This window comes from Plecotus auritus (assembly GCF_963455305.1).
Source record: "Plecotus auritus genome assembly, chromosome: 3".
Classification (NCBI taxonomy): domain Eukaryota; kingdom Metazoa; phylum Chordata; class Mammalia; order Chiroptera; family Vespertilionidae; genus Plecotus; species Plecotus auritus.
This window is the reverse complement of record NC_137772.1, coordinates 69,624,851-69,637,922: the sequence shown is the minus strand read 5'-3', so window position 1 is coordinate 69,637,922 and position 13,072 is coordinate 69,624,851. Positions and strand designations below refer to the sequence as shown.

The 13,072-nt window shown below is 37.7% G+C and overlaps 1 protein-coding gene across 1 annotated transcript in view; it reads right to left on the bottom strand.

The window, feature by feature from the left end:
* The window catches only part of KLHL1 (kelch like family member 1), a 435,664-nt gene that overhangs the window by 95,687 nt on the left and 326,905 nt on the right, over positions 1-13,072 (bottom strand). Inside the window, exon 6 of the mRNA XM_080659234.1 lies at positions 6,717-6,903. Within this exon, the coding sequence (XP_080515360.1) occupies positions 6,717-6,903 (187 nt within the window). The remainder of the gene's footprint in view (positions 1-6,716; positions 6,904-13,072) is intronic.

The window sequence follows — 13,072 nt, the reverse complement described above, 5'->3', positions numbered from 1 at the left end:
TTAGACTCCATAGCTCATATTCTTTTATGTTCTAATAATTGTATTAATTCACCGTGTTTAAAAATTCAAATTAGTAACATGCTTTTGTTCTTGAATAGTATAGTGATTTTTGTACTAACATTAATTTATTGTTTATTTTCAGTCCTAGTCAGAAGCTGACCAAATTCAACCAATGTTTTTGAATATTTATTTATTTAAATGTTATGTGTCACTCCAAAAAATTCAAGAAGAAGGAAAACTTCCAAGCTCTTTTTAGGAGGCCAGCATTATCCTAGTTCTAAAACCAAATAAACACACAAGAAAGAAAATTATAAGCCAATATCCCTGATAAACATAGATGCTAAATTCCTCAACAAAATATTAGCAAGTTAGGTTTAGCAATATATTAAAAAAATCATACACCATGACCAAGTGGGATTTATTTTGGAGATGCAAGGTTGGCACAATATTAAAAAACTAATAAATGTGATACATCACATTGAAAAATTAAAATTATATTTTCATATCAATAGACTCAGAAAAAGCATTTGATAAAACTTAGCACCCATTTTTTTGGTAAACACTCTCAACAAAGTGGGAATAGAGGAATCATTTCTCAGCAAACAACATGCTCAATGAGCAAAAACTACAAGTGATTCCCTTAGGGTCAGGAACAAGCAGATGTCTGCTTTCACAACTCTTATTCAACATAGTACTGGAAGTCCTGATCAGACAAGAGGAAGAAATAAAAGGCATCCAAATTGGAAATGAGGAAGTAAAGTGATTACCACTCACAGATGACATGATATTGTATATAGAAAACACTGAAGACTCCACTAAACAACTACTAGATCTAATAAGTGAATTCAGGATACAAAATTAATACCCAGGAATTTGGTGGTATTTTTATATACCAATAATTAAATATCAGAAGGAGAAACTAAGAAAACAATCCCATTTACTTTGCAACAGCAACAAAAAATAAGGTACCTAGGAATAAAGTTAAAGAAGGTGGTAAAAGATCTATAGTAGGAAAACTATATGACATTAAAGAAAGAAGTAGATGATGATACAAGAAAGTGGAAGCACATATGTTCATGGATTGGAAGAATTAACATCATTAAAATGCCCTTACTATCCCAAGCAATCTATAGATTCAACAAAATACCAATAACAGACCGGTTGGCGTGGCTCAGTGGTTGAGAATCAACCTATGAACCAGGAGGTCATGGTTCGATTCCCGGTCAGGGCACATGCCCAGGTTGCGGACTTGATCCCCAGTAGGGGGTGTGCGGGAGGCAGCCGACCAATGATTCTCTCTCATCACTGATGTTTCTATCTTTCCCTCTCCCTTCCTCTCTGAAATCAATAAAAATATATTTAAAAAACAATAACTTATTTCATAGTTATAGGACAAATATTCCAAAAATGTATATGGAACAACAACAACAAAAAAGACCCTTAATAGCCTCAGAAATCTTGAGAAAGATGAAAAAAGTTGGAGGTATTACAATACCGGATGTCAAACTATACTGCATGGCTATTGTAAAACAAAACAGTGGTACTGGCATGAGAACAGGCAAATAGATCAATGGAATAGAACAAAGAGTCCAGAAATCAACCCTCACTTCTATGGTCAATTAATATTTGATAAAGGAGGCAAGAACATACAATGTAGTAAAGATAGTCTCTTCAATAAATAATGTTGAGAAAATTGGACAGGTACATGAAAAAAAAATGAAACTAGACCACCAAATTATATCACACACAAGAATGAACTCAAAATGGACAATAGACTACTTAAAGGTAAGTTGTGAAACCATAAAAACCCTAGAAGAAAACATAGGCAATAAAATCTCAGACATCTCTCATAGCAGTATTTTTGCTGATGTATCTCCTAGGGCAAAGGAAACACAGGAAAAAATAAACACATGGGACTACATGAAAATAAAAAGCTTCTGCACAGCAAAAGAAACCATCAACAAAATGAAAGGGGAAATACCACTAAAGTATATTTGTCAGTGATACTTTAAAAAAGGGGTTAACTTCCAAAATATATAAAAACTTATACAAGTCAACACTGGGAAAACAAACAATGCAATAAAAAAGTGGGCAAAGGACTTGCATAAACAGTTCTCTAAAGAAGATGTACAGATGCGCAACAGATATATGAAAAAATGCTGTGCCACTTATCATCAAAGTGATGCAAACTAGAATTACAATGAAAGAACACCTCACACCTGCCAGAATGGAGAGCATCAATAAATCAAGAAACAAGTGCTGGTGAGGATGCAGAGAAAAGAAAACCCTAGTGCATTCTTGGTGGGAATGCAGACTGATACAGCCATTGTGGAAAACAATATGGAGTTTCCTCAAAAAATTAAAAAATGGAACTGTCTTTTGACCCAGAGGTCCCACATCTGGGAAAATATACTAAGGACCCTAAAAGAGCAATCAGGAAGAATGTATGCACACCCGTATGTTCATAGCAACGTTATTTGCAATAGTGAAGATATAGAAACAGCCCTAGTGCCTAGGAGTAGATGAGTGGATAAAAACAAAACAAAGCAGTAGTACATTTACACAATGGAATACTACTGGACTGCAATAAACAAACGAACAAACAAAATCAAGGAACTCTTACCCTTTATAACAGCATGGATGTACCTGGAGATCATTATGCTAAGCGAAATGAGCCAGTCAGAGAAAGACTACCATATGATCTCACTTATATGAGGAATCTAATGAACCAAATAAACTTACAAACAAAATAGAACTAGAGGAAGGGTCTTTATCAACAAGAAAGAAAAAACGTTATGTGCTCACAATACAATAATATACAGATAATAGATTATTGAATTGTACACCTGAAATTCATATAATTTTATTAACCAATGTCATGCCAATAAATTCAATAAAAAATAAAAATAAATTATAAGAGCAGTTAATAAAAATGTTATGTGCAGCTTTACAAATGGAATAGATTTTGTCTGGGCATTCTTTCTGCAGAATATAGTATTCTTTAAAAACAAATGTCGCTCTCCACTTTACAAACTATGTGATTGGGCCCTGTGCTGTACATGAGAGATTAATGCAGAGTGGTATTGAACATGAGCTATGGTTAAAAACAGTGCCACTCCCTTGTCCTTAAAATTTAATAAACGTGTATAAAACTGTTGCCCATTTATGAACTCAAGAGATTTGAATGAATGTATTTATTGGAAGTCACTGGAAATCAGGGTATTTACTTTTATAAGTAAAATGAATGTTATAATGTTACAATAAACTTTGCATATATCTACTCTAAGAGATGGCTAATCATGTCATGTGATGCATGTTGTTTGCTGTTTATCACTCTCATAAGGACAATGTAGATACAGGTTAATATTTGTTTTCTTAACTTGAAAAAATTTATTTGGCATTTTAGTATAATTTCTTTTTTTTTTCTTTTTTTAATAAATCTTTATTCAGATTATTACAATTGTTTCTCCTTTTTCCCCCCATAGCTCCCCTCCACCCGGTTCCCACCCCACCTTCTGCCCTTACCTCCCCCCACTGTCCTCATCCATAGGTGTATGATTTTTGTCCAGTCTCTTCCTGAACCCCCCCATATCCCTTTCCCCCTGAGAATTATCAGTCCACTCCCTTTCTATGCCCCTGATTCTATTATATTCACCAGATTATTCTGTTCCTCAGGTTTTTAATTCACTTGATTTTTAGGTTCACTTGTTGATAGATATGTATTTGTTGTTCATAATTTTTATCTTTACTTTTTTCTTCTTCCTCTTCTTTAAGAATACCTTTCAGCATTTCATATAATACTGGTTTGGTGGTGATGAACTCCTTTAGCTTTTTCTTATCTGTGAAGCTCTTTATCTGCCCTTCCATTCTGAATGATAGCTTTGCTGGGTAGAGTAATCTTGGTTGTAGGTTCTTGCTATTCATCACTTTGAAAATTTCTTGCCACTCCTGTCTGGCCTGCATAGTTTCTGTTGAGAAATCAGCTGACAGTCGTATGGGTTCTCCCTTGTAGGTAATTAACTGTTTTTCTCTTGCTGCTTTTAATATTCTCTCTTTGTCTTTTGCTCTTGGCATTTTAATTATGATGTGTCTTGGTGTGGTCCTCTTTGGATTCCTTTTGTTTGGGGTTCTGTGCGCTTCCTGGACTTGTAAGTCTATTTCTTTCACCAGGTGGGGGAAGTTTTCTGTCATTATTTCTTCAAATAGGTTTTCAGTATCTTGCTCTCTCTCTTCTTCTGGCACCCCCATAATTCTGATGTTGGTACGCTTGAAGTTGTCCCAGAGTCTTCTTACACTATCTTCAACTTTTTGGATTTTTTTTTCTTTTTGCTTTTTTGGTTGAGTGTTTTTTGCTTCTTTGTATTGCAATTCTTTGACTTGATTCTTGTGTTCCTCTAGTCTGTTGTTGGGTCTCTGTATAATATTTTTTATTTCAGTCAGTGTATGTTTAATTTCTAGTTGGTCCTTTTTCATATCTTGGATGGTCTCATTATATTTATCGGCCTTTTCTAGGATATTCTTGAAAAGCCTTATAACCGTGGTTTTGAATTCTATATCCAGTCATTTATTTTCCTCCATTTCTTTCGTTTGTGATCTGTTTCTTTGACGCCGCATTTTCATTGCTTCCCTGAGTTGGTAGGGTAGATTTGTGTGCTAGGTTTCCAATATGGCCCAGTGGGTCGGCCTCCCCAGTTAACCTGAGGTGGACACTCTTGGTGCACCCCTTTGTGGACTGTGTGTACAGCCTTGTTGTAGTTAAGTCTTGATTGTTGTTGGTATCATTGGGAGGAATTGACCTCCAGGCCAGTTGGCTGTAAGGATCAGTTGTGTCTATGCTGGGAGAAGTTCGGTGCTGGAGACAGCCTTATAGGATTAGACTTGCCAAATTGCACTAGCCTCTGTGCTCAGCTTGGATGAGGTGGAGTCTCAGGGCGGAGCAGACAGTCTTGGCTTCCCGTCAGCCTTGTCTTTGCGCGCACGCGCACGCCTTCAGACCTCTGTCTTCCCCGGCTCCCGAGTCTCTGCCCGAGAGTCCAGATTCCCCCCACAAGAGCATGGGTCCCCAGGGGCTCGCCGGAACTGGAGTTCAGTGTAGTCAGAACTGGGGCTCAGTGCAGTCAGGAGCTTCTGACTCCCTTCTGCTAGGGAAAGCCTGTGGCAACCTCCGCAGCCTTTGTGCACACTGGCACACGCGCCTTCAGACCTCTGCCTTCCCCGGGTCCCGAGTCTCCGCCCGAGAGTCCAAACTCTCCCTGTATGAGCCTGGGTCCACGGGGTTTTGCCCGGGACTGGGGTTCAGTGCAGTCGGGGGTTTCCTTCCCCCTTCCGCCAGTGAAAGTCAGCCAGGCTCTCAGCTGCCCTTCCTCTCTGCGCGCATAAAGACCCTTTGCCATACCTCCAATTCTCTGTGAGCTTTTCTCTTTCCTTCTAGTTGTAGAATTTTCACTCAGCCAGCTTTCCTGTGGTTCTGGATGGTGTCCGTTCTGTCTTTTAGTTGTAGTTTTGAAATTGTTGTGCGAGGCAGCAGTTTAGGTGCTTACCTATGCCGCCATCTTGGTTTCTCCCATTTTAGTATAATTTCTAATAACTTTTCTGTCAGATTTGTACATGATGTTTCCTGTTTTAGCACTTTAAAAAGAGGGTTTTAAACCATTATACCTTTCTTTCAAAACTTCTGACATGTTCTCTTAAAGTAACAGTGCATATTAAGAAGAGAGAAATTGAGGACACAGGATGACAGTGAAGGAGAGAGAGAACAAGGAAGTGAGATTAATACCAATTTTTTAGTTCTTACAGCATCACATTATTTACACTTTAAACGTGATGGTTATGCTTATTATATGTTATTATTTTAATGCTCATTTAATATAATTCCTGGAAATCAATATTCCAGTTAATAAGAGTTAGACTTTTGAAAAAATTAACCTACTTAAAAGCATTTAATATCTACAAGATCTGTCCATTAAGACAAATGGGAATGCATCATTCCCTATTGATGATATTAAATTTTTTAATTACATACATTATTATTATTATTATTTAATATGTTTTATTGATTTCAGAGAGGAAGGGAGAGGGAGAGAGAGATAGAAGCATCAATGATGAGAGAGAATCATTGACTGGCTGCCTGCTGCACATCCCCTACTAGGGATCGAGCCCACAACCCCAGCATGTACCATTGACTGGAATCAAATCCGGGACCCTCAGTCAGCAGGCCAAAACTGTTAAAACTATTAAATTTGTAAGTTATAACTGTCACATTTTTACACTTATTTGTAATTGTTTATTTATTTGACTGGCTTCTGTGTGAAATTCGGAACGTCTCACAAGCATAAACTTTCTACATAATATTGCTTTTAGCAAGCAAGTACCTGGCGACATTACATTTCCTTTACTTAGAATGAAAATACAGTTCTAAATATGTCCAAAAACTATTTGGCCTGTGCTTCATAAGTGCTTTAAATCCCCTTTTTTGTTTCGTATGAAATTTGAACATAATGCATTAGAGTTAAAGGACTTAAAGATGAATAAGAAGCAGAGGCAGCAGCTACAGACTAAAAATAAGAGGTATTTTCTAATTGTCCCCTTAATCTTAAATCTTAATGGATAAAACAAAGTTTATGAGAAGTTTGTTGACATTATATAGATTGAAATGTTAAAATTGTGTCATGGTATGACATAGGGTATGTTTTACATATAGATCTAGATTTATATACCTTTGTTGTTATCCATTCCTCCTACAGCATACAGAGTTCCAACTGTAGATTTTCTAGGTTTAGTTCTTGGACTTTGCATTAAAGTTCTTCTTTCTGGCAATAGATGATATTTCATTGCTTCCAGAATCAACTTTTGACATTCCAGATCATTCTTAAATAATGCGTGGTTTTCTAGGTCAGCCAATATCTGTAAAAAACACACAAATACTGTTAATGCTTTATGGAAATGTGCATATGACATCAGTAGTTAAAGTTAGAAGCTTATTGTCTATGATATTACCCCTTTATTGAGAGGTATACAGAATGTAATAAGAATGAATTATATTGACAAATAAATATAAGTAAAATGCATGCCTTCTAAGAGAAACAGAATGGATATGGTTTTCCATTCAATATTTTTTATTTTCACTTTAAGACATAGTATAAAGAACCTTCTAGAGATCTCTTTTCCATTTTTTTCTTTTACAAAAGCTGTTTATAAATCAAATATACTTCCTGAGTTGGCCAGTATGTCTGGTGAAAGAAATTAAAAAGTAACTTTCAGCAAATTAGTTTATAACAATCCTATAAATACTGGGTGGGGCAAAAGTAGGTTTACAGTTGTTCATATGGAAAATAACACAATCATTAATAAATAATAATACAAGAATAAACTGTGTTTCACATAAACCTACTTTTGCCCCACCCTGTATTTACATATTTCCTTTAAGATATTCCAGGTACAATTTAAATGCATTGCAGATTAGAAAACACCAACTCAATAAAAATGAAAAAATGGCAAAAAATAGTTTTCAATAGTGAAACTAAGAGTTTATTTTGAAAACTCCAGCACATGAGAGAACAATAGAGTAAGAGCAGCAGTTTTAAGTTACATTATGTCTCTCTTGGCTGTTCCAGGTTTTCCTCCACACTAATTTTTCTGTGTATATTTCTTTGAACATATCTATAGTATGCTTTATTTTCTTCTTCCCCTATTGCTCTTTAGATTCTCTTTTTTCTTAATTCTTTAAGTATCACATTATCTTTCTTAATGAATCAATATATCATTTTGAATGACAGTTGAATCTGTTACATAGATTTAGAAAACTAATAAGTAATTACTAAAGAATTTAACATTAGCTCACTGACCTTTTCTGCTACATTGGTAGGAAGTTGTACCTCATCTGAACACTAATGTTTATTGAGTGAGTGAGTTAATATATGATGGCAGCATAAAATTAAATAATTATTTTTAATGCTATAAATTTAACCTTAATTAAATTTATTTAGTCTTTTTTTATTTAGTCTTTTTAATACATAAATTACCATTGGAGGTGCTAGAAAGCATATAAAAGACATATAAGATGTCGGAAAGAAAACCAGGATAAGTCTGAGGTTGAATAGGAGTATAATGTATTAGAGTTACCAGATGCTTTGGAATATGGAAGGGAAGATGTTTAATTAATCCAGGATATGTTTTTCTTCTTGTATATTAAACCCAAGTTTCCTTTCTACCAAATTTCATTCTGAAGACCAAACAAGAAAAAAAAATAGAAAAGGGTGAAGGGATTAAGTAAGCAATAAAACACACACACACACAAACAAACAAATAAAAGCAACAACAAAAGAAAAAGCTCATAGACAGAGACAACAGTATGTTGATTAACAGAGAGAAAGGGGGTTGGGAGAGGTAGAAGAGGGTAAAAGGGGGATATATGGTGATTTGGAGCGGTGAGCATACAATCCTATATAATAAAGAGGGAATATGCAAATTGACCATCACTCTGCCACAAATATGGCAGCACCCACAGCGGAGGTGGGGGGGGGGTGAGGGTTTCCGTAACACAAGATGGTTGCACCCACAGTGAAGGTGGGGTTTCCATAACACAAGATGGCTGTACTCACAGGGCAGGCCGAGTTCCAGTATTGAGCTTTAAGGAGCAATCAATAGGGACCTGAGGCTGTGTCCCCGCCCTGCCCCTGAGGTGCTTTACAGGGACCTGAGGCCACGCCCCCCCACCATGGCGCCGGGCCAAAGGACCTGAGGCCATGCCCCCCGGCCAGCAGGGCTTGACAAGGGTAAAATCGGCGGGTCTGGATCTAGCCCAATGGTGGGGCCCCGGCCGGGTCTGGGTCCCGTGCAATGTTGAGGCGCACATGGGTGGGTGAGGTCTTGACTCTGGGTTCTGTAGTGCACCCAGACTCTAACAAGAGGAAGATTTTCATATACATTTTACTAATTTTCTTTCATCTCTGACACTTCTATTATAGAGAAAGGGCAAATAGCAATATTAAAATATTTCCTCTAATTAATCCCCTTTTAATGTGCACAAATTTTGTGCACTGGGCCACTAGTCCATATATATAAAAGCCCAGCAACTGAATGACGGAATGACCAGAACGACTGGTTGACCAGTCACTATGACACGCACTGACCACCAGGGGGCAGATGCTCAATGCAGGAGCTGTCCCCTGGTGGTCAGTGCGCTTCCACAGTGGGAGCAGCTGGTCAGAGGATGAGTCCACAGCTGCTCTGCTGACCGGGATGAGTGGCTCCCACAATGGGCCGATCCCTGCAGGCCAGCCCCCCCCCCCCCTCAGTGCACGAATCTGTGCACCGGGCCTCTAGTACAAAATACAGATGATGTTTAAAGAACTGCACACTTGAAGCCTACATAATTTTATTAATCAATGTAACCCCAATACATTCAATAAAAATAAAAAATTAAAAAAAAGAAGACAGTATGGCATAGGATAAGGATAAAGGATCTCCAGTGGAAAATTTTTAAATGAGCACTATTTTACTTTTTTAGTAACATTATTTTTTTTTTAATTATCAAAGAGAATATCTATTTGTAACAAGGACCTGGTAGTCTATATAAACTTTAAAAATAAATCTGAGGGAGGAAGAGAGAGAGTGGGAGAGGGAGAGAGAGAGAAAAGAAAGGGAGAGAGGGAGAGAGAGACTTTAATGTGGCTTTTGGGCATTTTGATGTAAAAATAGATTTTCTGTACAGCTAAGCCTTTTTCTTTCCTTAAAAATAAAAATACTTAGTCTTTAATATGATAAATTTATATATGTCTGAAAATGGCTTCCATCAATTCTTTTTCTTTTCTCTCTATTTTTTACCTTTTATGAGAAAAAAATCCAAATATATGCTTCTTCACTGTTTTTCCTTGGAAAAGTGTAACTCAGAATAAAAAAAAAATAACTGGGAGTTTGAGTAATGGTATAGGTTTTAGATAAGTTGGAAATATCTTCAAATATAGAGGGTAATTTACATTATTAATATTTCATAGAGTATTCTTGATATTTATATAACTCTTTAACTAAATAGAACTGATTAATTTTAGCTTAAAATGAATGGTATGCCTTCTTGATTTTATTGCCACACAAAAATAACTTTAGCACAATATTTAATTGGTATAAAATAGATTTAATTTTTAATACATTAAACTTTAGAAAAATTGTATATTAGTTGTATGGATCCAGCAGGAAATAATTAATTTAGAAAATGACTTAGGAGTAGCAAAATACAAAATTATTTAAAAGAAATATCAATAAATTATATCTTCTGTAATAGTTTGATCTTGTGACGTTTTGTAGTGCTACTTATTGTGTTGGCTAACATTATTTTTATTTCCTTAGACAAATTTAAGACAATAGACTAATATTAAGTTGATTGATTAAAATTCTTGAATAGTTTTTGATTTATAATTAAGAAAAGTTCCTAACATGTTAGTTTATCCTATCTAATAAAAGAGTAATATGCAAATTAACCATCACTCCGCTACACTCACCAGCCACACCCACCAGCCAATCAGGAGCGAATATGCAAATAAACCCAACCAAGATGGCTACCGCCACAGAGAGCAGGAGGGAGGCTTGGGTTTCCCCAGCAATGGAGGAAGCCAACCTTTCCTCCTGCCCTTGCCGGCCTAGGCCTCCACTCAAGACTACAAAGTTTCAATGATAGAAGATATATAAACCCAAAAAGAAATGGTGGCAGCTACGGAGCTGGAAAGAGCAGGAGGCTAGGGTTGTCCGCGGTGATGAGGGAAGCCAAGCTTCTGCAGCCCTGGCTGACCAAGGCTTCGCTTAAGGCTACAAAGTTTCAATTATAGAAGATACATAAATCCCAATAGAAATGGCTGCCGCCACGGAGCAAGCAGAAGGCTTGGCTCCACTCCAGGCTACAAAGTTTCAGTTGTAGAAGATAAATAAACCCCAGATACCAGGGCCTCCGCTTGGGTCACCAGGGGGTGTGGCCGGCCTGCAAACCACCACAGGCCCCTCGCCCAGGCTGCCCCACGCCCCATGTGAACCCCCACCCTGATACGGGACACCCTTCAGGGCAAACCAGCTGGCCCCCACCCATGCACCAGGCCTCTATCCTATCTAATAAAAGAGTAATATGCAGATTGACCATCACTCCAACACACAAGATGGCTGCCCCCATGTGGTCAAAGATCCTGCCCCCATGTGGACACAAGATGGCCACCACAAGATGGCCAGCAGAGGAGGGCAGTTGGGAGGGACCAGGTCTCCAAGGGAGGGCAGTTGTGGGCGACTAGGCCATCAGGGGAGGGCAGTTAGGGGTGACCCAGCTGGCAGAGGTGGGAAGTTGGGGGGGACCAGGCCTGCAGGGGAGAGCAGTTGGGGGGACCAGGCCTGCAGGGGAGGGCAGTTAGCGGTGACCAGGCCTGCAGGGGAGGGCAGTTAGGGGTGACCAGGCCTGCAGGGGAGGGCAGTTAGGGGCAAACAGGCTGGCAGGGGATCAGTTAGGCATCAATCAAGCTGGCAGGGAAGTGGTTAGGGCAGCCGTGGGCAAACTACGGCCCGCGGGCCAGATCCCGCCCGTTCGGCTGTTCTATCCAGGCCGCGGAGCCGAAAGAGCGGAGGGTTCTCTTGCTCTCCCCTCTGCTCCTTTACTTTGAATTTATATTAGTTCACACAAACACTCCATCCATGCTTTTGTTCCGGCCCTCCGGTCCAGTTTAAGAACCCATTGTGGCCCTCAAGTCAAAAAGTTTGCCCACCCCTGGGTTAGGGGGTGATCAGGCTGGTAGGCAGAAGCGGTTAGGGGCAATCAGGAAGGCAGGCTGGCGAGCAGTTGGGAGTCAGCAGTCCTGGATTGTGAGAGGGATGTCTGACTGCCCGTTTAGGCCAAATCCCACTGGGAAAGAGCTTAAACGGGTAGCCAGACATCCCTCAATGGGTCCCAGATTGGAAAGGGTGTAGGCTGGGCTGAGGGACACCCCCCCCCCCCGTGCACGAATTTTGTGCACCGGGCCTCTAGTATTATATAATTTGTCAAAATAAAATAAAATGTGTTTTCTTGGGCAAAAATTAGTTAGAGAGGATTTGTGTTCCCGTTTCTAGTTTTCCTGTGGCATAAAACAAGTGTTATTCAGGCTAAATTATATTATTAATACAAAAGACTAAAGAGAAATAAGAATATGTATACAAGGTAAAAAATTATTGATTTATTTGTTTCTTGAGGGAAAAGTTATAGCTTAAAAAATTATATAACATGATATATACATTGATAAAAACTAAAATAAAAACCTTAATTTTAACATCTATTTGAATAGTTTAATATTTATATATATCTAAACACATACATGCAAAGGTATATAAGGGTTACTTAAAAATTTTTATAATTAATGAATAATTATAAAATAAAATATAAAGAATCCTTTAAAATTATCAAAGGACGGTCAACAATAAGTCTCTAGGTTTGTAATAAATTCAAGTAATAATTTTTAAAAATTAATTGCTCTATGTTCAAGGATGCATGCATAGTGAAAATATATTATGAATTACTTATTTCAAACTATGGTATGGGAGATATAGAAAATAAAATTAAAATTTGTATTATTTCTATAAAATAACCAAGGTATTCTATACTTAAGTAATATTTTTCACCTTACTAACAAACCATTGTATTAAATGTATTAACTTTTGTATACTTTTAATCATTTGACAAAGTTCTATATTTAAAAAAAAACTGAATTCTTCATTATTGTGTGTTTTCAAGTTATTATTTTTAAGTATGTCTTGCTTATGATGTTATGACTAGTGTCTATATCATCTCTCTGACAACATTTTTAGGATTACTGTTCCATCCCAAAGTAAGGCACAAAGTCAGAATAATGAAATGACTGAGATGATTTTTAAACTTGAATTGTTTTTAGATTTTCTGAATGATCCAAGATTAACACAAATATTGCTCCTCTCTATAAAATAAGTGACAGACCAGCCTGCATGGCTCAGTGGTTGAGCATTGACCTATGAACCTGGTAGTCATGTTTCATTTCCAGGTCAGGGAACATGCCCCGGTTATGGGCTCAATCCCCAGTGTTGGGCGTACAGA